Raw genomic sequence first — 24,760 nt, 5'->3', positions numbered from 1 at the left:
CAGACAAGATGACTATTGTATTTGGGAACTGAGAGGCATTAAGGATAAAAAGCATCCTGAAAATTACTCAGTCTAATTTTGTGCCTGGTGGAATCACACACTACTTAAAACACTCAAAAGAGATGAACGTTTCTCCTATTTTCAAAGAAATCAATAGAAAATTCAGCTAATTATCACGTATCTTTTGTATTTATTTCAATGTTTCATTGCTATTACTATCAGGAACCCTTTCCTTTCTTTAACCCAAATGACATGTACTGCAATTTAGTCTTATTTAGGTAAGGTCTGTTTCTATAAATGTGAAGTACTGGGCTTCACATAGGTAGAAATAGTTGAAGTAAGAGTTTGCTTCAGAAGATAAATAGTAAATTTACACAAATTTAATCCTTTTGTCAAGGCACGCACTTCATTATTTTAGCTCACACTGAAGAAAAACTTCCAGTATAAAACAGACCAGTACTGTAACATAAGTGCTACTGATTATACCCTTGGAGTCTGCAAAATAATATAATCAAATGAGAACCCATAAAATAATTCTTTCTGGTTACTATTATAATTTTTCCACACCTACAATGATACATGACTTAAATTACATAATTTTCATCTTGACATAATAAAGAGAAAACCACATCTAATTAAGGGAGAAGAATATACTATTTTTAATTATACAAATCAGATCTCTTTGAAGAGCCCCACAAGGGGGATATCAATAATGAAGCAAAACAATGAAATGTAGCCAAGGAGATTGATGGAGACAAGGAGGAAACTCCTTCACAGTGAAACATTAGAGGCTTCTGGGAAGCAAGAAGGGTTTGTTGATAGAAGACCCCTAAAAAGGCAAGTAACAGCAGCAACTTGAAATATCTACAGAATATTTAATACTCTGAAAGAAAAACCTAAACGTGATAAACACGAACGGGGCAGACCTTATGCTGAAAGGCTAAGAGACCTTTTCTTACTAAGACAGAGGTGAAATTAAAAACAACCACCACCACCACCACCAAACCAAGAGTACATGAAAACATGGCTCCAATCAGAAATGGCAGAAGAAATGCAATATATCTGAATGTAAGCAGACTCCCTTCCCCCATGGCCACACTGAAACACCAGAACCCTGAGGTCACCAGTTTGTGCAAGGTACTGAGAGCAGAGGATAATACAGGATGAAAACCATTAGCTCTGCAGATAGAATTGCTAAATCCCAGATATCTGGAGACCTTAGTTGGAATTGAGGAGGTTAAATGTAAAACTCTGATATAAGAGGAAGAAAAGCCTTTGCAACTGGTGAAAGACAATCATTTTAACTTGAACGATTTCTTTTTAGAAGCATCCAGAAAACAGAACAAACATCAAGATCCACTCAAGTACTTTGTACATAATGATAAATAAATTGCTAAATCAAACGTACCTGTAAGGGGGTAAGCAACTCTGTCATGAAAAGATATTTCTAAAACACTAAAAATTTCAAGGTAAAAATTTAAAAGCTTGGAAAAGCTAATCGTATTCTCTATGTAAATCTTGACTGAGGATGTTTCAAATCTATGTGTAATCTTACACATCATTGTTGCTTTGGAGTATTCTGCCTTTTATTAACATACTCTACTCATCCATTCACTCACATAGTGAACAAATATTTATGGGGTATCTGTATATGCAAAGCATTCTAAGACAGAAGGATAGTGGTGAAACAACAGAAAGAGAAACTGCCTTTGTAACGCTTATAATCAGGTCAGCGACCAAGGTAAAATTACAACGAGGCCTTCTTACCATTAACATTTCACTATAAAGCACATACTCATGTACGACAGGAAGCAGGGCCTCTGAGAGTCCAGACATCCGTTTCTCAGTGGCCTTACAGCATTTATCAATGCAGCTGGCAACCCCTTTCAGAGTATCAGCCAGATCTTCTTCTGATGCTGACCACAGAAGATGAATCGGGCCATATTCTCTCATTTCATCAGAATATTCTAAAAACAAAAAGTAAGTTCTTCAATGGATAGAAGTTTTAAAAACCCCTATATTAAAAACAGTAAGCAAGTCCTTTTTCTCCTTGTGCCTATGTTCTTCTAAATGAAGAGAAAAAGATGGATATCATCTTTCACTGAGTGGAGAGGTCATTCCCATCTACTCAGGCCAGTTCTTGAATGACTACTGTCCAAGAGTAATCAGTAACAGCATCCTTCTTCATTCCCCAAAGTATCCTGGCTTGGAATTTAAATTACATGATCACCATTCCCTATCATGGACCTCTGTCCACCAAAACAACTACACCTCAGTGTCTCATAGGCAACATTACCTAAATGAACTTGTTTTTTCTACCCTTCTCCTGAATACATGTCCTACGTAAAGTTACTGTTTCCAGTGAGCTAAACAAAAAATCCAGGTTATCATCCTGTACACATACCTGCACAGAGCTACTCAATCACCAATTCCAATATTTCTTAATATCTATCCATCCATCCATTCACCCATCCACGCAGCCATCTATCTACCTATCTATTCTTGCTTCCACTGTCATCAGCTCCTCAGCATCTGTAACTACACGACTGCAAAGGGACTTCTAAATATTCTCCCTCTTTTAATTTTTGTCATCACATATAAACACTGAGGCCTCTTGACTGAATTGGAATGTCCTTTATGATCAGTCCCTACGTGGCCTCCCCACGTCCAGCTATTATGATTCAGGCCAAAATGACTGCTCATTCTTGAATAGCTCATGATTTCTCCTCATTCAATCATTACGCATATCCCTTTGCCTTGTCCTTTGGCATTCCTACCTTCTGGAAAACTACTTCTAATCCTTTAAATCCTAGCACAAATAAATTCCTTCTGATTCTGTTCCAAAAGATTTGTAGACGTTTTGTCCTCAATGAGCCGATCATAATTTTATACTTCTATTAACGCCTATCATAATTTTATGCTTGTATAATCCCATTCTATTGTAATTGCTTGCATAAATCATATGGTCCTAGGCCAAATGCTCCTTAAAACAGGGGCTGAGTCTCATTATTTTCTTTTATCTCAAAGCCTGAAACACAGTATATCCAATAAATATTTTCATATTAGAGAGAGAACGAATGAACAACAAAAGATTATTTGGTACTTGACAAGCCATTAACTCAAAAATTTGGAGTTCATTTTAAATTCTGAATATTTTTACATTTTTGCTTTTATACTATCATCTTTCAATGATAGCTTTTTATGATAGAGAATGTATCAGCAGTGAGTAAGTTTTTGTCTAATATCTATTACATACGATGAAATTCTCTATATTTTATCATCTTACTACTCATTAGGGTTAGTTGAAATATGTTACTACATTAAATTAAACTAAATTAAACAATTAAAATATCAAAATTTTTAATAAAATATCAAAAGTTTTTATGATTGAGTAAACTGAAAAATATTTAAAAAAAAATTTAAAAACAGTGGAAATGTTAGTTGTCACTGAATAAAGGTATTAGTTTCATGACCACTAAGACTTTGCAAATTGCACCCTCCTGATCTAGGCCTACGCTTTAAGTAACGGTCATAGTAATCTAATATTTCTAGCAAAGAAAAATGTTCTCCTTTATCTCTTTTTCTCAATTTTTGTATACATCAGTGTGTATCATTAAACCTTGCAATATTAATATATATGCTTCCCCAACTAGACTCTAAGCTCAAGGACAGGTACCATCCTATTCCACCTTCAGCCTCCAGCACAGAGAAACAGCATGGCATGTGGTCAATACAAAATGGCAAATAAACTGGGGAACACAAAAGAAAATAAGAACAAAGAAAAAACTTGTGAATAATTTTTTTTTTTTAAAGATTTTATTTATTTCTTCGAGAGAGTGCATGAGCAGGGTGGGGCAAAGGGCGAGGGAGAAGCAAACTCCTCACTGAGTAGGGAGACTGACCAGGCTCTATCCCAGGACCCTTAGCCAAAGGTAGACACTAAACAGACTGAACCATCCAGGCATCCCAAAACTTGAATTAAAAAAAAAAAATTTTTAAAGAGAAACCATTAGTTATGATCACAAATTTTCATGATCTGAATATGAATGAAATGTCCTACATAGTTTAGGCTCCCAAGGCTACAAATGAAAACAATCCATCACTTTGAATAAAATCTGACAAGTGGGCTTCACATTGGAAAGACTAAGAAATCCCTCAAGTTTGGGCCAGTGGCAATTACTCCCTGAAAATGAGAACTGATATTTATGAAGTTCACCATAAAATCCAGCTTTCCTTCTGAGCATCTCAGAAAAGAAAAAGAAAAATACAAATGGTAAATAACAAGGGCAGAGCAAAAAGTCTCAAATTATTAAACTACAGTTAGTTACCATAATGACATCATCAAGTACCAATGCATACAGAAAAAAAATGATAAAGTGAAATGTACATTCAGCTATAACAATTTTTTCTATATTTCTTTTAATAACCAATCGATTCTTGATGAAGCAAATTCTCCTACCACCAAATGATACATTAATTCATTTATTTTTTCAATCATTGAACAGGTTTTAGTTGAACACCTACTATGTGTTAAGTACTGTCTAGATACTAGAAATAAAATAAATCTTTTCCCTTTTTGGTCCTCATGGAATCTACTATTTAATGGGGGACCCAGAAAATAAAAAAAACATAAGCCATCAATCCAGAGATTCTCAAACCAACTGACTAGGTCCCCACGGCAGATACTGAGTAAAAACTACTCCTGCTCCTTGTAGAGGAAAATGAACCCCTTTTGAAATAGCCAGAGCACTCCACTCTTCTCAACAAAGGCCTGCCCTCAGAGGAAATGTGTTAACCATAAAAAGGGAAATACTCAACTCCAGCCCACTCTGACCGTTCTGTCCCAGCTAAGCAGGGAGGGAAAAACTGAAAAACTCTTGTGAAATTCACAGTTCAGAGGCATAGGCCCTGTAAAAGACTGAGACCTGATCACAAAACTATAGAACCATTCAAGTATAACATCTTTTTTCTATAGTGAGAACTACAGAACTCTTCTGTATTTAAAACTACAGGAACTTTCTCCTCCCCATGCCTTAGTGCATTATTAAAGGCCTATTTATTGCAATTCCTTTTACCCAGTGTCATATCTGGCTATCAAGAAAAAAAAAGTGGGGCGCCTGTGTGGCTCAGTGGGTTGGGCCTCTGCCTTCGGCTTGGGTTGTGGTCTTGGCATCCTGGGGTCGAGTCCCCCATCAGGCTTTCTGCTCAGCAGGGAGCCTGCTTCCCTTTCTCTCTCTGCCTGCCTCTCTGCCTGTTTGTGACTTCTCTCTCTGTCAAATAAATAAAATTGAAAAAAAAAAAAAAGAAAAAGAAAAAAATGGCAAGGCATAATAAAAGGTGAAAAAGATAATTTAAAGAGAAAGAACAAGCATCAGAATCAGACATGGCAGGGACCTTGAAGAGATCAGACCAGGAATTTAATGAACAATGATTAGTATGTGAAAGACCGTAATGGAGAAAACAAAGGGCATGCAAGAAGAGATGAGGGCTGTAAGCAGAGAGATGGAAATCTCAAGAGAGAACCCAAAAGAAATGCTAACATCATGTAGCTTTACTACACCAGCAAATGGGAAGATCCACTGGAAATTAAACAACTTTGTGATCACATCCCCAGGGATGCTACATACCCCTTTCTTCCTTGTAAATTCTCTGAGATATTTTATCTATCAAATTTATTTTCTGGCTAAATATTTCAATAAAGTTATTCATTTCCATGAATTCCTCTGGGCGGCTTTTCACTCCCCTCATCGACAGCGCAACGGCTCTGACCGTCTGCCCCATTCTGCTGAGTAATCCAGGCCCTTGCTTCTTATGAGAAGAGAGTTCCTAGAAACAGACAGACAGACAAACAAATGAAATATCCGTGGTGAGGGGAATATTCCAATATTACCAACCAAAGGAAATCTCATCGGAAGAATAGAGAATAAAAATGTTTCATATACTTTTTTTTAAATGTAGTTTGAAGCAGCTGAGTTTTATTGGGGTACACGTCTTCCTCTAAGTCTATTCTTCTTGATAATATTCCTTTTCAAAGTATGCAAGTAAAACATGTGTACATGCTTCCGCTCAGCATGGATCTTTAAAAGAACAAGGTTTAACAGAGGGAACTGTGCTTAAAGAGATACTGGAGAAGATAAGGGGACAATAGGAGATGCAATCTATATTTTATAACAGGAATTTAATGGAAAAATGATTGAGAGAAGATTTCTTAGGATCTCAACTACTCCCTGAAAAAAAAAAAAATGGAAATTTCATTAATTCTTTGGTTATAATCATAGCTAACATGTGTCAAGAGCTTAGGATGTTCCAGGCACTATATTCACATTTTTAAAATCTATAACTCACAATAATACGATGAGGTAGGTTCTATTATTATCCTCATTTTACAGAAGAATATACAAGCACAGGAAGGTTAAGAGGCTCGCTTTAAGTCCAAGCTAAGTGCTGGACAAGGCTCAGTCTGATTCCAGAGTCTTCACTGCTAAGCACTGACTAGCTTTGTCTTTGTAATGTAATGTTACAAACAGTAGTTTGTAAATAGATACTCTCTGACCACAGCTCTTCAATCAACTGAAGTTGGGTAAACTGTGACACTATCTCTCCTATCTGGCAGGCTGTAGAGAAAGATTTTTAAAAATATATGTAGCTAGCTGCTTCTCAGTTAATCTGGGAGAGAGGGCTACAGACTTGCGAAAAGAAGAAATGCAATAAAAGGAGACACCACACAAAAGTAACCCTTTAGAAGTACAGCATATTAAAAAAGAACACCAGGAAGAAGACAAAGGGATTCTTGTGATGGTTATACCACTTGTAAATGCAGATTTGGGATCAAATAAAAGGTTACCCACAAGAAAAAAAAATCTATAAATAATAATGCTGACCAGCAAATCCACAGATAAAAATACTGCTATTTATCCAAATGTTGAATAATATATTATCTTTATCCAGATCTTCCTTCCTGAAGGTCTTACACAGAAGAATACATAAAAAGTAAAACTGTTTGCTTCCAAGTCAATATGATTTTCCATGCATACGACGACAGATGCCACCCTTGACCAGATAACACATTTCTCAGGAGTGCTACAGTGTCACTTGATAGAGTCAACATTATCAGAGATGGCGCAAGTCACAACTGGCAAACTATTACTGTGAATGGTGACTACAGAGACTGTTTCTAGCAGTTTCTAAGGTTTGGAGTCAGGCCACAAATTCATTTCACAGAAGTCTCAAAGGGCTTCCAAATAAGTACTATCTGTCAAGACTGAGACGAACCACCTTCTAGCCTCTATCACTTTGGCAACAACTGAGAGATATAAGACTCAATATTGGTCAGCAATCATTTAATATTGACCAATATCCCTAGCCATTATTCTTATTTGTGAGTTATATTTCCATAGGTAAAAAAGAAAAAAGAGGATGAATATATAAATTTCTGCATTAGAAATAGATACAGTCCCCTTCATTAGGTAATTGAAAGAAAAATAAGAAAATCATATTTTCTATATGGCTATCCATCCAACCATCTATCCACTCAATAAAGACTTTTAGCCTAAGTTGAAAAGTCCTAACCAGTTACAAAGGAAACATATTTGTATGTGTTCAGTATTAGCTATATATGCAAGGAGTACCCTGACATTAAAAAAACCAGCTACCAAGAGAAATATGAATATGTATATGTGAGGAAGATAGAAGATGTCTGTGATGTTTACATGTAAATTTGACACAGGGTTAGATCTGAAGGATATCTCTCTAATGTCTGATAGTCTATCTCAATTCAAGGATGCTGCTGCCTGATTTATAAAAGTAAACAAGAGGAAGCGTACAACCTGCTATACACAAAGACACAAAAGGATTATATGAGTATAAATCAAAATTCTTTACCCAAGCTTGTGCAGTAAGAAACACTTTGAAGTCTTCATTAAATGTTAAAGTTGGATGATCAGCAATTCGGTTCAGGAATTTCTGCAGTGCCTTCCTGCGTGTCTCGATGAAGTCATCATTAAAGCGTTCCACCATTCCTTTCACGATAAACTTCTCAGGCAATGGCTGAGGCAAAAAATTTTTAAGATGTATCTAAGCATTATGTGGCCTGAGATTATAAGGAATTCTATACTCTTCCTTTCTGGAAGACTATTCGAGCATGTGATGATTCCAAGATTCACAATGCCAGAACCCAAACCTGCAAAATCTTAACATATTTAGAACAGTTTAGAAAAACAAATCTGTACATAGATTGAATGTTTAAGAGCAAACGTTTCTAAGATCAATGATTTTCAGTGAACTCAGAGGTCTGACATTAGCCTTTCGGCATTCTAATGATTCACAAGACAAAATGGTAGCCACCATATGGGAAAAAAAATGCAGACTTACAGGAATAATCAGAGTGGGGTGTGCTTCTTCAAGTTTTCCTTTCAACCAAAGGAAATCTTGATAACGTCTCCTAACTTCAAATTCACTGGAGTCAAATTCCCCACGAGATGTCTGAACAAAGAAGGAGAAAATAACAGCACACGCAATATAAGACGGGAGACATTTGCCCAATGTTATTTTAGACATTCTGAAATAAATGGGTCTCTAAGAAAAATTAACAAATTCTAATTATTCAGTGTTTGTCAGCCTGTACTTTTTTTGTAATCATCAATTCATGTAGCAGATGAAACAAAGCAAACTTTCCAGTATTTCCAGAAAGAAAGCAAACATCATGCTCAAATTTAAAATCCAAACTGAAAAATCTGTCTTACAGCAGCCATCTGCCTTCCACAAGATTTTAACTATGATTATATTTGGCATGACTTTCTTGCTAACAAGAAAGTGTGTTCTGAATTTAGGTTTCAAATATATTTTTCTCAAGATGATTAGAATTCAGAATTTGAGGAAAGTTCTATTTTTGTAATTTGAAAAATAATAACTGAGAAAAAAATGTTTTCCTGGAATTTTCTCAAATGAATTGCTTTGGTAAAATTTGCTTTTAGTATATGAAAATTCTAACATTTTACAGAGTGATTTTACCACTGTTTAAAAAATGTTATTAATGAGGATTTGATGTGAAAAGAAAATCTTCCTGTCATTTCTCAAGGGATTTTGAGTTATTTGCCTAAAATCCTGAAAATTAAGAAAATAAAATATCTGTTCTCAACAAACCAAAAAACTATGCCAACATATATGACAAGAAGAACGTGGGTACAATATCAACCTCATTTCCACTGCATAAATCCCAAGCCAAATAAAAAATGATTATCTAATGCACACTCACTCATACAATATTGTATTAACTAAACTTTTTGCATATTAAAAATTATATATATTATTATTAAGGTTGAAATTTTCCTGGAGGAGTGGTGATGGAATAACACATTGCATGCATACGTCGCACTCACCAGAAATATCAGTCACCCATATAGAGGAATGCGATGGTAGGATTAAGTAGTTCAAGTCATAGATGCGGTCTTAATTGTCATGAAATAAGGTTCACAAAAGTTAAACTTTCCAAAATTTACTCCTTTAAAATGAATGTTTAGAATATCATACAATATATTTTATCAAAACATTTCCTTGGGAAAAAGTGGAGGTAAATGAGATGCAGAAGTCTAAGGAACTAAATGTTCACAAAGCACTATGAAATCTTAACTATGGGTACAAGTTATGGAAATGGTAAAAATAGGAAAACTAAATCTAGTAGAAACACAGTTTAACAACATATATACGAGTTGGTATGTGTACATATATATGCAAATACACACATATGCATACATATATACACACACAAAACATGGTTTATAGTCACTCATTAAAAAATACTTATTGAACACCTTCTTGTGCGTGGCACATATGTATAGGTTCACTACCAATTTCCAAAAATATAAATTGGCATAACCAACACTAAAATACTCAAAAATTGGGCAGTTAAGAGCTTTATATGTCCTCAAGAATTTTCAACACTTTAAGTAAACATAGAACAATCTGACATAAATTCTGGCAAGAGGAAGATGCAAAATCAAGTCAAATAATTGGTTGATTCTGTCCCCATCACTCAGTCATTGACTTAGAAGAGTTTTCTAACATACTGCAAAAGCAGAAGAAGAAAACAGAAGATAAGTACAGTGTGTTCTTTCATGCTACTTTAAGAATTTATTCTATTCCCAAAGAGTTATAAGAATAAGATATGGAAGGGAAAACAAGTATTCTCAGCTGGGCTCAGATCATGGTTTATTTCCCAACAGCAGGGACAAAATTGTTGTTCTATCTAAAGTGGTCAATTTTGGCCACTAGAAGATAGAAAGTAGCTTCCCAACTGTAGGAATAACAGGGTTTGATGACAGATCTCCAATTCAGAAAGAGCATGTGTTCTGAAAAGTTAATCTGAAGTACAAATAATGTTTCTAATATAGGATACAGTTTTCCACGGAAGCTATATCATAAATGGTGTTTAATTTTTTATATCTGACCTTAAAAGCTTAAGTACTTGAAGATTAGAACTAATGGACTCATGTGATGTATACCCCAAAACGCACTCATTCGACAAACACTGACCTTTGGTCAAGAGCAGTTACTCTAGGCTCTGAGGATACAGAAAATTGTTTTTGTGAGAAAATGAGTCTTAGGATCAGGGATATCCTTCAACACCTACTCCACACTGGTGAGACATTTAGGAGTCAGTCTTCATGATGAGGATGTGAGGGAGAAGACCCTTGTTAAATATCTTTGCTCTTGTTCTATATGTATTAAAGGAAGGCATGTCTCTTGATCTCCAAAAGAAAAAGTACGTTACAGCAGTCACTGTAGATAGTCTAATCTGGAGAATAAAGGGTAATTTCCCACAAGGAGAACAGATGCCAGGAACGTGGGCTTCCTAAAACTCATCATTATTTATAGCCAGATCATTCTTAAGTACTCCTAAGTGGATACTGTCAGTGTACACAGGTTCCCATGTATACGTGTTTCACCCTTATAATCTTAATGTCATAAATATAAATTTTCATAAAACTAAAACTTTCTCAGGGAAGCCACCTCTGAACCTCCAAACTAGACAGGGTCCCTGTGCTCAAAAAATCCTGTATTTTTCTCTCACAGCATTTATGACTATATTAATTAAGCATGTAATTGTTGAATATCCATCACCCCCCTAGGCTGAAAGCTCCATGAAGCCAAGGGGTATGTCTGTCTTGATTGCTGGTGTTGTCTCAATACACAAGCACAGTACCTGGGACATAACTGGCACTCCATAAAACTTCACTGAATATGTGAGAAAGTGAATAAATGATAATAAGTGAATAACATAGAAAAGACTATATTTGATAACATGATATTCATCTACTAAATGTTTAGGTATTTGTATCTATAAGGCATATTTTAGCATATATAGATTCAGTCTAAATACTAGGATATAGTAAAAACAATCAGCAGTAGAACAAAGGTACGTATTGTATAAATGTGTATTTCATAAAAGTGAAATGAAAGATAGTTTGCCATAACAGTGCAGAGATGCACAAAAACAGAACAGAAAACCCATATAGTGTGAAAGTAAATGGTCTGGAATTAAAATCCCAGCTCAGGTAATCATTATGGTGTGTAACCTTTAGCAAGTTACTGAGTTTCAGTGTCCTCATGCACAAAATGGGGGTAGCTCACATCTAGGTCCTAGGATCATTGTTAAGCTTTAAATAAGTTAATATGTATAAAGTGGTTAAAACATTGCCCAGCACAAAGTAATCACACAATAAATGTTAGTTAAACACACTGTGATATTATCAGTATTACTACTACTATAAGAGCAGTACATTTAAAGTACGATGTAATTTTGGATAATTCATCAGAATTATATGTCTCTGATTAGAGTAAAATTCACAGGGTGGCTTATTAAAAAAGTGTCTAAGAGAAACCAATAATGATGGGAAAATAATTCAGCTGCACAAATTCTTTGCTAGGAAAGAGGATAACAATGGGTGCTTCTAATTAAAATAGTAATACCAGTAGAAATCTGGTTCTATACTTAGCAGTATGTCTGTATAAACACATTAAATATTCACAAAGACCCTACAGGGTTAGTACCATGATCTTATTTACAACTGAGGACACTAAGCATAGAGAGGTTAATTAAATAGCCCAAGACACATAGCAAGAAAGGGGAGTCATCAAGATTCAATTCCGTGCTGTCTTGCTCTGTAGCCTCTTGATACAAGTATGATACCATAAATTTCTTCACTCATCCATGCACCAAAAAGTTAAATTGCTTAGTTACTATATCCAAAGGACTGTGTTTGGAAATATGGAGAACTTAAGATACAATTACCTTCTTTAGAAGCTCACAGACTTGCCTGAAATAAATGCAAGTAACACATAGTGATCTACCCACATACAGATAGGAGAGTAATGAACATTTATTATGTGTCAGGCATTTTGCTAAGTGTTTTACATTGATTACCAATCCTAAATCAATTCTTACAGCAACTCTACAGAACCAGGTTCGATTATCATTTCTGTTTTATAGACTTAACAAAAACCTGAGGCTTAGCAGGATTAAATATAGACCTTTAATTTCTTTGCTATAATGACTCCAATGTTTCACATTCTTTAAGAATTCAATTAGAACAACATGGGAAAACAGGATAAAGAAAGAGGACTTCTTGCCTGCAGGTGCAGGGGGTTGGGTAGTGGAGCAGGCATCATTTTGAGTTGCTGAAAAATAAACAGTTGTTCATTCTTCCTCTAGGAGAGGAAGGACATAGCAAACAAGGAAAAGCATATACAAAGTCATGAGAGTAAGAAATACCCTAGAAGGGTGCCTGGATGGCTCAGTCAGTTAAGCATCTGCCTTAGGTCATAATCCCAGGATCCTTGGATTGAGTCCCCAGTAGGGCTTCCTGTTTAGTGTGGAGTCATCTTCTGCCTCTGCTCCTCCACTCCACTCCTGCTCTCTCTCTCAAAGAAATAAATAAAATCTTAAAAAAGAAAATACCCTATAGTATTCGGATAACAAAACAGCTCTAGATGAGTAGAGACCAGGAATATTAAACATGGGGAGTTAGGAGATGAGTCTTTATATAGTAAGCTGGCATCAGACTAAAAAGCTCTTTATATGTCATTCAAGGGAATTTGCACTTTGTTGTACAGGAGATGAGGAACCAAGGAAGGATTTTAAGAATCTGAGTGAAGAGATCAAATATATACACTTTTACGAAATACTAACTGGCAGCAAGGTGGAGTTTGCATTGAAAGAAGTGATTATAGGAAGATGGTCCAAACCCTTTTCAGCTACAAAAGAGATTAGGGTGAGGTTTCATAAAGAAAACATTATAGAGGCACCTGGGTGGCTCAGTTGGTGAGTGTCTACGTTGGGCTCAGATCGTGATCCCAGGGTGCTGGGATTGAGCCCTGCATCAGGATCCCTCCTTGGCAGGAAGTCTGCTTCTGACTCTTTCTCTGTCCCCCACCTCCCGCTCTCTCTCTCTCGAAAATAAATAAAATCTTAAAAAAGAAAAGAAAATGTTACAACCTATGAATATAATTCTCAAAAGGCTGCTATTACATAAAAAAATTTTTTTAATTAAACTGTTTGGTTGTTTAATTCTGTCAGAAGTAAAGTGTCTTTTCCACAGCCTTCTCTTAGGATTAAGGAGATTTGGGTTCTAGATTTACTCTGCCTTTTAATTACTGGACAACTAACAGTATCTTATAAAGCAGCCACTTGCTCTTATTTGGAAAACAAATGAAGCTGTATTTTGTAATCCTCAAAAGAAATGCTACAACAAAATACTGTATCATGTTTTCAAAATGTTGTTTATTAGCAAACTGAGACTCTTCTTTTCCAAAGATATTTCTTTACAAAGATAATTCTTTATTATTTTTGAAACTAAAAACTAAATGTTCTTATTTCAAGATGCTCAACTGCTAAAAAGATGAGTGACTGCTGTAATTTGAATTCCACCAATTTCATACAGAACAAGTGAAGGATAGATTAGATGCAATATCTTACCTAAAATGGTTGAAAAAAAAAAAGTCAATTCAGCTAAGATTCTGTACTGTTGAGAGTCATAGTGAACAAAAAGCACTTCCAAAGTTCAGAGAGCAACTGTATTCAAAAAAGTGTTCATTAAAAGTTTACCTTAGTAATAATCCTGTAAGTAATGAAAGTTTCAATCGTAGTAACATGGCTTTCAGGTTCATCAACTGTTATGAAGAGATCTTTCAAATCTGGCTCATCTTCAAACTTGACTTGGTTTATCATCGACAGAGGGGATGTTGGCATCATAGGGCTGAAGGAATTCATGTCCATCAGTGAGGCATCCTGAGGAATAAAACACATTCAAAAATTAACATCTACAGAAGAAATAGATTAAAATCCTCTTTTTCTTAGAAACCATGAATACTAATGAAATATATCAAGAACAAAAAGGATGACTGGACTCCTGGTTAGATCTGCTATAATGAACATGTATTTTTATCTCTTGTTTCCTATTAAAATCCCACTTCAAGTTTACTTTCTGGGTTGTCTCTGAACTCAAGGTTGCCAAGCAGAATCGAGGAAGAGATAGCCATGGAAAGTCCTGTAGACTAGACGAGAAGATGGCCAGCCCTCTTCCCTCAGCTGGCCGCAAGGATGCTGGCAGCAATGTGCAAAATTCCACACAGCGATCGGAGAGTTCCTCTCCCTTCACCATTCTGAGAGAAGACTAACTGTTGCAATCCCTGATGCATTAGCCAGGTCTCTGCCTAATCACCCTGCAGTGAAGCCCCTACCGTACATGCTGAGTATCTCCTCCACTTTTTATTACCTGATGTAGAGACTACAAAATATTTAAGTACGCAGAAAGCCTCTGATGTGGAAGACTCACAAACAAACAAAACAAAACAAAAAAAATGCTTACAAAAAATAGATGAAATCATCAGAGATAAGAATGATATCTAATTCATGAATAAAAACAGGAGCTATATTCTTAAAAAATTCAGAGAACAGCAGCAAGACAATTAAAAAGGAGGCTCATGAAAATTGAAATATGATAATAAGATAACAACTCAACAGGAAGTTTGAAAGCTAGAAGTCAAGAACTAAGCTGAATTACAAGAACAAGAGATGGAAAAGGAGAAGGAAGTGTTTTTAAAAATTAAAGGATCCAGGCAGGCAGTGCTTTAATAAAACTAACTCCATAAAATGAAGAAGGAAAAATGGGCTTTGAACTGAAGTGTTTCCAGGCTGACAGGGCCTCTCATACCTCCTCAAAATGAATGGGGCCTTGGTGGGGTAGGATGTGTTGTGCAACCATCTACTACTGCGACATTTCATAGTAGATCTTAGCTTCCAGAGGGAATATAAATAGGTAAAATACAACAGAACTCTCAGGATCGAGAATGGCTCCAGATTTCTGAATGGTACACAGGAAACTAAATGACAATAAAACGTCTTCCTAATTTTGAGAGAATATCTTCTACCTAGAACTCTATATAGCCAGGCAAATTGTCATTCAAGTATACATAGATTAAAACCATCTCAGATATAAAGGATACCCAAAACTGACTTCCCGTGCACCCATTCATTGGAAGCTTCTTTAACTTTCTAAAATAAGGGCACAGAGAAATAAGAAATAGGATCTAGGGGGTGCCTTGGTGGCTCAGTCAGTTGAGCATCCGACTCTTGGTTTTGGCTCAGGTCATGATGTCAGGGTTGTGGGATCAAGCCCAGAATAGGGCTCTGTGCTCAGCAGAGACTGTGCTTGAGATTCTCCCTCTCCCTCTCCCTTTGCTCCTCCCCTATCTTTCAAATAAATAAATAAATCTTTAAAAGAAGAAGAAGAAGAAGAAACAATCTAAAAACAGCAGACTCAACAGAAAAGAGAACCAGAAGAAACTCTTCAAATGAGTGTGAAGGAATGTTCCAGATTGATAGCTTTGCAGCAGAACTAGAGAAATCGTATACAGACCTGGTCAGAAAGACGGTCACCAGGGAGGCAAGGAGAAGAAGAATGGAAAAAGAATGAAGCAAGAGAGGGAAGAAGGAAGGAGGGACAGAAGTAAAGACCAGAGGAGTGAGCAAAGGAAGGAAGGAAAAAAAAAAAAAGATGGAAGGAAGAAAAAGGAAGGGAGGGGGGAGGGAGGGAAAAAAAAAGAAAAGAGGAAGAGAGGGAGGGAGGAGGAAGGAGAGAGGGAGGTGACAGAATATGTGATATGTTTAAACATAATGAGAGGAAGCATGTCATGTTAGATTCTATAGATGAACTGAGATGGGTGCAGAGAAGCCAGGATGGGCAAAAAGCAAGAGTGTGGGATAAGGAAGGAGAGGAAGTGAATGAATGAAGGAATAAATGAATGATAAACTCTCAAGAAAGCAAAAGATGTACAAGAATGAAAACGTAATCCTGGTTCACTATATGGCTTGACTGTGAACACCCACTAATTGTTCTTAATCCTGAATTTAACTAAAAATGGTGATATAATTATACTGATCAGAAGAAAAATACAGGTACTGTGTATGTTTGAGAGGAAGAGACATTGCTTATAAAATAGCTTCAAAAATTCAACTCCTCTGATGGAAAAAAGGAAGATGAGCAACTGTTCCAGACTGAAGAAGACCAAAGATACATAATAGCTAACTACAACATGTGATCTTGAATTGGATTCCATACTAAAGAAGGAGAACCTTTGCTTTTTCTCTCTGATCATGTTATTGGGACAAATGGAGAAATATGAAAGGGTCTGTGGTTTAGAATGTAGTATTGTGTCATTATCAGTTTCCTGATTTGTGTATGTATACTGTACTTTGGTAGGAGAGTGTCCCTGTTTTCAAAAAATATGCAGGCCAATTCAGGAGTAATAAAATATCATGTCTTCAATGTATTCAACTAACTCCGAGGGAGAGAGAAAGGAAAATTGTGCAATGGCAGTCATTGGGAAATCTAGGTTCTTTGTGGTATTCTTGCAACTTTTCTCCCAGTTTGAAATTATTTCAAAATAAAAAGTATATGTATAGTTTTAAAAAGTCAAATAATTCTACAAAGCTTAAAATAAGACAAAGCAAATTAAAATTTAAAAGCAGCTTCCCATGCTCCAAAATTGCTATTCCCAGTTCACACTCTTCAGAAGCAAATTCAGAACTCTATTAGCTGTTTTTGTTCCTTGTTACATTCCTTATTTCAAAATAACACATGTATTCCTTTTTTTTTTCAATTTTGACATTATCACTAGGTTTCCTCCTAAGGAGAATAAGGAGTATTTATTTATTTACACAATTAACTATATAAGTATAGACTCACAGATTCCTATATTATTCAATAGGTTATAATCCATTAATGTCATAATTTATTTTGATGTTAAGTGTCCATGACCTGCCTAGTCGAACCCCCTAGGGGCATCTGTGTGTTTTTGATTTGTCTTCATTATTCCTTGAGCACTGTACATAACATAACTTCGCAGAACAAGATGTTTCAGGTTTATCTTCTATTTTCCCTGACCCAGCTATAGAATCAGATATTTCTCTAAGAAACTCTGGTTCCTTTAGAGGAAACTGGAATTTGGAAACCAAGATGTGAATGATAGGAAATATATGTACAATACACATACACATACACACACATGCAATACACATCTGGATCTAGAGATATACAGATAGAAAGTAAATACTATGAGTTCACACCAATACCTCCAGTTAAAATTTGACACCATTTGACTGTTCCAGCTTTACCTCTTTCCATGTTTGTAACTCTTTTCTCCAGCAGAGAGAAGCCTGGCTCCCAGTAACCGGAAGATATTTATTAATGCTCAATCCCCCTACATGTAACCAATCTTCCATCCAGGCCAACTGTCTTCTCAGCCCTGACCCCATGAACCAAAGCAGTCTTGTTCTCATTCACAACCACACTGGTTCCCTCCTCAGACTCAAAGCCACTGGCTACTTCTTTGGACATACTGCCTCCTCAGGCACTATCAATAGTTTGTTTTTAAAGAAAGGGCTGCATGTTATTTTTTAATAAAAAATTTTAAATGAAACAAAAGGATAACATGCAGTAAATTCTACCAGTAATGTTTCATTCATATGCAAACATAAAACTAACAGTATCAATATGACATTTGAGTTATTTCTTCAGTAGTAAAAATGACATGTTTCCAACTCTCTGCTTTCTCTTTTAGATACTACTTTTTTCCTCCAAAATTAAGAATATGTATAGATGTTAGAATAAAAAATTTTGTCTGTTGTTATGAACAGATTAAATTTAACCAACACACTTAAAGATGAATTCAGCAACAAAGTCTATCATAACTTAGCAACAGAGTTAGCCAGTCCTAAATGGAAAAAAAAAAAAAAAATCATTACAGAGGAGGCTCAAACGTGGGTTCTAGTCCTTTCTCTACCACTGACTAAGCAAATAACTTCGAACAATTAATTCAACCTTTCAAGGTTAAATTGAGGACCTGGAGTTGAAAATTTGCAAAATCTCTCCCACCTCAAAGGCTAAAACAGTACAACTTCTAAATTTATTAGTATATAAAAATGTAGCAAAACCCCAATATTTTAAGAGAAGGAATGCTTTTGTAGTACTAGGAATGAAAAAAAGACTGAAATCGTAATACTGACTTATTTTACCCCTGAAAACAAATCAACTTAAATCCTTTTGAAGCATCAGTAATATCCACAGCACTATTCTTAAGGCTCTTCCCACACAAAAAGATAGTTCTGTGAACTATAATGCAGCATTTGGATAACCCCTCAATGCAATAATACAAGAGATATTATGGTAAGACACACCAAGTGAAGAGGTAAGAACAATAAGGTTTGTTTAAATTTAGAAGGTTCAGGTTGCTGTGATTACAAAATGATTTGTGAAAGGAAAAACACTTAGGCATGATTTAAACCAAGGAATAGACACATAACAGTTGTACTAATGAGACACAAAATAAGAGACAATAAATATCTTGCCATAAAGTTTAGCAAAATAAATTATGGTATTTCCCTATTAATAGGCTAGAATAAAGTCTATCCATGTGATAGAACACAATAAAGTGATTAAAATTATTATTCTAGAAGTAACAGAATACAGTATGTTGGAAAAAGGGTCACAGTATATTATTAAAAGAAAATAACAGGATATAAAATTTGTGTACAATTAGATTCTTGGGTGTGTATGTGTGTTTATGTGCGTTTAAGACGGAGAGGGTAAGAGAAAAAAAGCGTGAGAGACAGAGGATACAACCTTATAAGCTATACCAAAAAAGTTAACAGAAGTTATTTCAGGTGTTGGGATGGTTGTTGAGTTTAGTATTTTTCTATGAGTTTCTGCATTTCCAGATTCTAAAATAAACATTTACTGAGAAAAATATTAAAATTGTTAATGTCAACACTGTGCATATGTTCAAAGGCAGCAAGAATTACTGTAATAAGTTAAAATAATTGTCTAGGGCCATTTGGGCAAATGACCCTGGATAACATTTGATTTTTTTTGTTAATTGATCAAAGATGCTTAATTAAATAGGAAATTTTTAAATGCCTAGGATCACATGGAAATTGGATTGTCAAGATAAATTATGGAATGCTAACACAATGGAACACTAAGGAGTCATTAAAAATGTAATTTAGAGGTTCCAAATAAATATGCAGTCAGCAGGTATAAAAATATCTCTGTATAGTATATATTGTATATAGTACAGCCACTTCACTACATTAAGTATCTGTTTTTGCAATCCAAAGATTTTCATTTTTCTGGAAAATGGTGAAAAGCAAAAACAGTGCTCAGCGAAGGCTCCGTCCGCAGCCAACCCTGAGAAAGGCGGGGTGCACCCCACGCAGTAAGAGTGGCGCCACCAAGCTCCTTCCCCAGGAACTACACTCAGCATCAGGGCCTCAAACTCCACCGCTTGAACTGTGTCTGTGAACATCTGTGCTTTATCTCCATTTATTTTGTGCATCCATTAGCAAAATGCATCTTAAGGTGCCAGAAAAGCCCAAGAGAGGTTGTGTTTTGGGTCTGGGAAGGCTTAAAAATTGTTTCCATATAGATTAATGGTAACTGCTTCTTCGCTTTAATCCATCTCAGCTTACAAAAGATTTCGTAGGAATGCTCTACTTTCAGATGGGGGAGGGGTCTTGTAGTAGCTTTTTAAGCTGACAAATTTTAATTTGACAGGCACGCGTACTTTAAATTTCCCTGACACTGCACACAACCATGTGCTTTGGTATTCTTTGTAGTCACCTTCTTAACTCACCACAGCCCACTTCTTATACCTACTACATAATTTAGCATTCTATTTCTTCTGCTTAAAATGCATCCTTTTGTAGAGCGGGAAAGATCTGCATGAATTTACAAAAGCTCACAATTCCAATGAGCATAGTGTGGTGTCAAAAATATGCTTCGATATCGAGCAAAGGAAGAAAATTACAGGCTGAAATTTAGCAACATCCAAGATTCAGTAGAAGGATTTAAATTACTATGAATCACTCAAAAACATTCTTAAAACCTCAATAAAACTGACTATCCAAAGACTTTTATATTCACTTCAAAAAAGGGGAAAGAAAATATAACGACAATGTTTAAAAGATTTACATTTGGACATGAATAAGAGAAGAAAATAAGTGTTTGAGAAGATCCAAAGAAGCAATTAACCAAAAAAGCCCTCCATTTAACCTTTTGTGGTGGATGCTTTTCAGGAGAAATGGATCATTAAAATTTGTTCTTTCCAAACAAAGGTCTCACCTCCACAATAATGTGTGCTTCTTTCTCTCATTAGTTCTCTCTTTTTTCTCTCCCTGCCCGCCTCCCTGAACTTTATTTATAAGTCCATTCATTCTTAGCATTTGGATAGATGTCCATTATCTACTGGTCTTCTAGACAATGAAAGGACACCATTTCATTTTCTTTCTTCAAGAGATTAAAGCAGAAGGGAAATGATCTGTGTGGTAGATCTCTACTTCTTAAATAACATTGAATACCCTCCTTATAGCTAGCATAGTGAAGACACACAGGCACACACACCAAAATCCTGGGATGGTTTCAAGCCCAGATGTAAACATAATATATAATGTGTAACAGTGAAGCCAGATTACTGTAAGAAGTCTTTGTCCTCTACCCTTATTCCAAACCAACACATCCATCATGAGAGAAACCTCTTAAATGACTTTACTTAGTTAAATGGACATTAGAATTGTGTTAGCATGACACTGAAATTTATTGACACAACCAATTACAAATTAAGTGTAAGTTTTCCTTGTTGCTACATTTGGTTTAGAATAAGCATTTGTTATGGATTAAATTCTGTCCTTCCAAAATTCATATGTTGAAGAGACCTAACACCTCATACCTCAGAGTGTGACCTTATTTGGAGATAGGGTCTTTACAGAGGTTTATTAAGCCAAAATGTGGCCACTGGGGTGGGCTCTTATGCAACATGACCCACTGGTGTCTTTATAAAAAGAACAAAGTTAGACACAGAGACATGTATAGAGGAAAGACAATGTTGAGAAACATGAGGAGAAGACAGCCATCTACAAGCCAGGTGGAGGGGCCTGGAACAGATTCCTTCCTCACTGCTCTCGGAAAGAACCAACCCCACTGACACATGCACTTCAGACTTCTAGCTTCCAGAGCTATGAAAAAGATAAATTAATGTCTCTGGTTTCAGACCGCTTATCTACGGTCCTTTGTTACAGTAGCCCTGGCAAACTGACAGCATTTCTTTCTTTTCTTTTTTTTTTTTAATTTATTTGACAGAAATCACAAGTAAGCAGAGAGACAGGAGAGAAGAGGAAGCAGGCCCCCCGCTGAGCAGAGCCCAATGCAGGGACTTGATCCCAAGACGCAGGCATCAGGAACTGAGCTGAAGGCAGAGGCTTTAACCCACTGAGCCACCCAAGCGCCCACCCAGGCACCCACTGAACCACCCAGGCGCCCACTGACAGCATTTCTATACACAGAGTTGCACACAATAAAAATTTAAGGAAGGAAGCAAGGGTGGAATGGTAGGAAGGGGGAATGATATGATTACTGCATTGCATCCTTGCTCCTCCATTCCTTCATTTTCTTACAGGTTAACAATCAGCTCCAGTAATTTCTGAGAAATGCTTTTGCCTCCCTCCTTTAATGATCTTGGATGGTTCCGAGGCTCTACGATGGATATAAATAAAAAAACATCCCTGAATTTTAAAACAAACAACGGCCTGCCAATATTTGAGTACTCAGGAGATAAACACCAAAAGAAACAGGTTAAAAGGTGAGAGACGACCTTTCTAAAAGGTGTCCTTCCTGAATACTTCCCACTAAAAGGCTACTTGGAAACATCTCATAAATATAACATGAATTACTCTTATAATACTAAATCATACCCACCATCTGTGCACAAACAGCTATTTTCTTTTTACAAGTAGAGGGGAAAAAAATCAATGTGAGAAGTGTGATAAATCAGAAGAGTGGCATGAAAAGGCCACGCAAATAAAATTTGCTGATGTGCAAGAAACACACACACCAAGAGACATCTGGTAAAAAAGCAACTTAAAGTGGAAGGAGTTTGAGAAACTGTGTTATGAGGGATACTCATCCTGATGGGCCTAAATTTAGACTTACCAGCTGTGTTTTGGTTTACAGCTCCTTCCAATCTGCCTGCTTATAATAATAATAAAAAATCAGAAAGGCCTTCTGCAGAACACTGTTGAAAATGTGATTGGGGGAAAAGCCAGCTCATGTCATGTTCTATAAAGGGGCATACAACACTCTAATCTTATTTGACATAATTTCCAGGGCTATGTAGGATATATCCCCTTGTATGCATATATGATAATTGATTCATCCATTTTTCTGTTTCAAGCATTTCTATTTTCTAACTTTGTTGCCTTGAATGTACTTGGACTACCTCCGGTTTTGTGAACTATAAAGCTATATACTAATCATGTAATTTTTCACATCATTCTATCTGACAGAAAACTTCCCTCTGTCCACCTCCCCCCAAAACATGGTATATTAAAAGAAAAAGTCTCTGTAGTCTGGCAGAAAGGTCAGATCTCACCTTGGATCACAGAGGATTAAGGAGAGGATAAAAAAAAAAAAAAAAAGAGGAATAAATGTGATACATACATCATCTGCTTGAAGACTTTGTATGCATATCTTAGGTAAACCTTACCACAACCCTGTTGAGTATTTTCTAATCCCCCTCCACATTTTTTTTTAAACCAGATAGCAATACTCATGATTTTTGACTTCACAATAGTGAGAAAGTGACACACTTTCAGTAGAAACCATACTTTGATTTTGAATTTTGATCTTCTCTTGGGTCAGCGATACACACGCAACGTAATACTCTTTCATACTGCTGGACAGTAGTGTTCCAGTTAGCCATGAGATCATGAGGGTAAACAGCCAAGACACTTTACACTTAACACATGCTCTACACATAAAAATCAATCTGTTTTTCACTTTCAGGACAATATTCAGCAAATTCAGTATCTCAGGTGAATGAGATATTCACCACTTTATTATAAAATAGGCTTTGTGTTAGATGATTTTGCCCAACTGTAGGCTAATGTAAATATTCTGATCATGTTTAAGGTAGGCTAGGCTAGTTATGATGTTTGGTAGGTTAGTTGTATTCAATGTATTTCAACTCACAATATTTTCAATTTATCCCATCATATGATGTAACCTCATCATAAGTGAAGGAAGATCTGTATATTTTTTTGTACGTATGAAAATACTCTAGAGTAAAAAATCACTTAAAAACTTTGGAGGGGGAGCACCTGGGGGGCTCAGTCTGTTAAGTGTTTCTCCTCAGCTCTGGTCATGATCCCAAGGTCCTGGAATGGAGCCTTGTGTCGGGCTCCCTGCTCAGCAAGAAGTATGCTTCTCCCGTTCGCACATGCCTCCCCCCTTCTCTTGTGCTAGCTTCCTCGCTCACTCTCTCAAATAAATAAATAAAATCTTAACAAAAAAAGTTATAAAAGGTGTGCTCATAGAGGATAAGGTTATATTTTTGGATTACTGAAAACTATCCAGTAATTTTCTTTTAAAGTCTTCTCATAAAACTTAGAAATAAAAATAAAGTTCCATTGACAGTTTGTAGGTAGGCAAAAGTAAGTAAGTTCTAGATTTTTAGCATTTGTATTCTTTTAAGGGCTTTTTAATACTCAGACACACACACACACACACACACACACACACACACACACACATTAATGTTTTTATTCACCTTAGTAAATATCACTGCATATGTAAGCTATGACAGGTAAATAAAAAGTAAAATGTTAAGGCTAAAAGACAGGTAACGCTCCCACATGGTGTGTCCTCCAAACCACTGGTACAGTTCTATGCATGCTTCACGAATATGTCATGTTACTGCATGCCAAAGATATTTAAAGGCCTCAATGTTAAATCCACAAATGACAAGTCTACTAAACTTGCCTCAAAATGAGTTTGGGGTACTGAATACACATATTAAACACAGTATCAGCCAGTTCGAACCAGACCAGAATAGGCAGAACATCAACCAGAATAGGAAGAATAACTACCTATTCTAGATTCAGTGACGACTAAGTAGGAGAGGGGCAAACCAGGAAAAAGAATTACTCTGACCAGAATTGAAGAAGTTGAAAATAAGTTCTATGGGCAGACAACACTGCAGACCCAACTTAGGAATGTAATAAAATTAAAAATAAATAGATAAATAAATAAAAATGGTCCCTCCGGAGTACAGCAAACTGACTGTACACTTTAACAAGCATGACTAAAATGGATTCTGACACACAATAAATTTTAACTACCCTCCTTAATCAAAGTTTCATCTTTGTAGATGGTTT

General features: G+C 36.0%; 1 protein-coding gene across 1 annotated transcript in view; it reads right to left on the bottom strand.

Moving 5' to 3' along the window:
* The window catches only part of SNX7 (sorting nexin 7), a 101,004-nt gene that overhangs the window by 61,949 nt on the left and 14,295 nt on the right, over positions 1-24,760 (bottom strand). The window contains exons 2-6 of the mRNA XM_082686480.1: positions 14,102-14,284; positions 8,371-8,481; positions 7,882-8,046; positions 5,628-5,826; positions 1,768-1,967 (exon numbers count right to left, since the gene is read on the bottom strand). Of these exons, the coding sequence (XP_082542606.1) occupies positions 1,768-1,967; positions 5,628-5,826; positions 7,882-8,046; positions 8,371-8,481; positions 14,102-14,284 (858 nt within the window). The remainder of the gene's footprint in view (positions 1-1,767; positions 1,968-5,627; positions 5,827-7,881; positions 8,047-8,370; positions 8,482-14,101; positions 14,285-24,760) is intronic.

Source organism: Mustela nivalis (assembly GCF_964662115.1).
Source record: "Mustela nivalis genome assembly, chromosome: 10".
Lineage (NCBI taxonomy): Eukaryota > Metazoa > Chordata > Mammalia > Carnivora > Mustelidae > Mustela > Mustela nivalis.
Note: the sequence above shows the minus strand (reverse complement) of the source record. Positions and strands in the feature narration are given on the sequence as shown.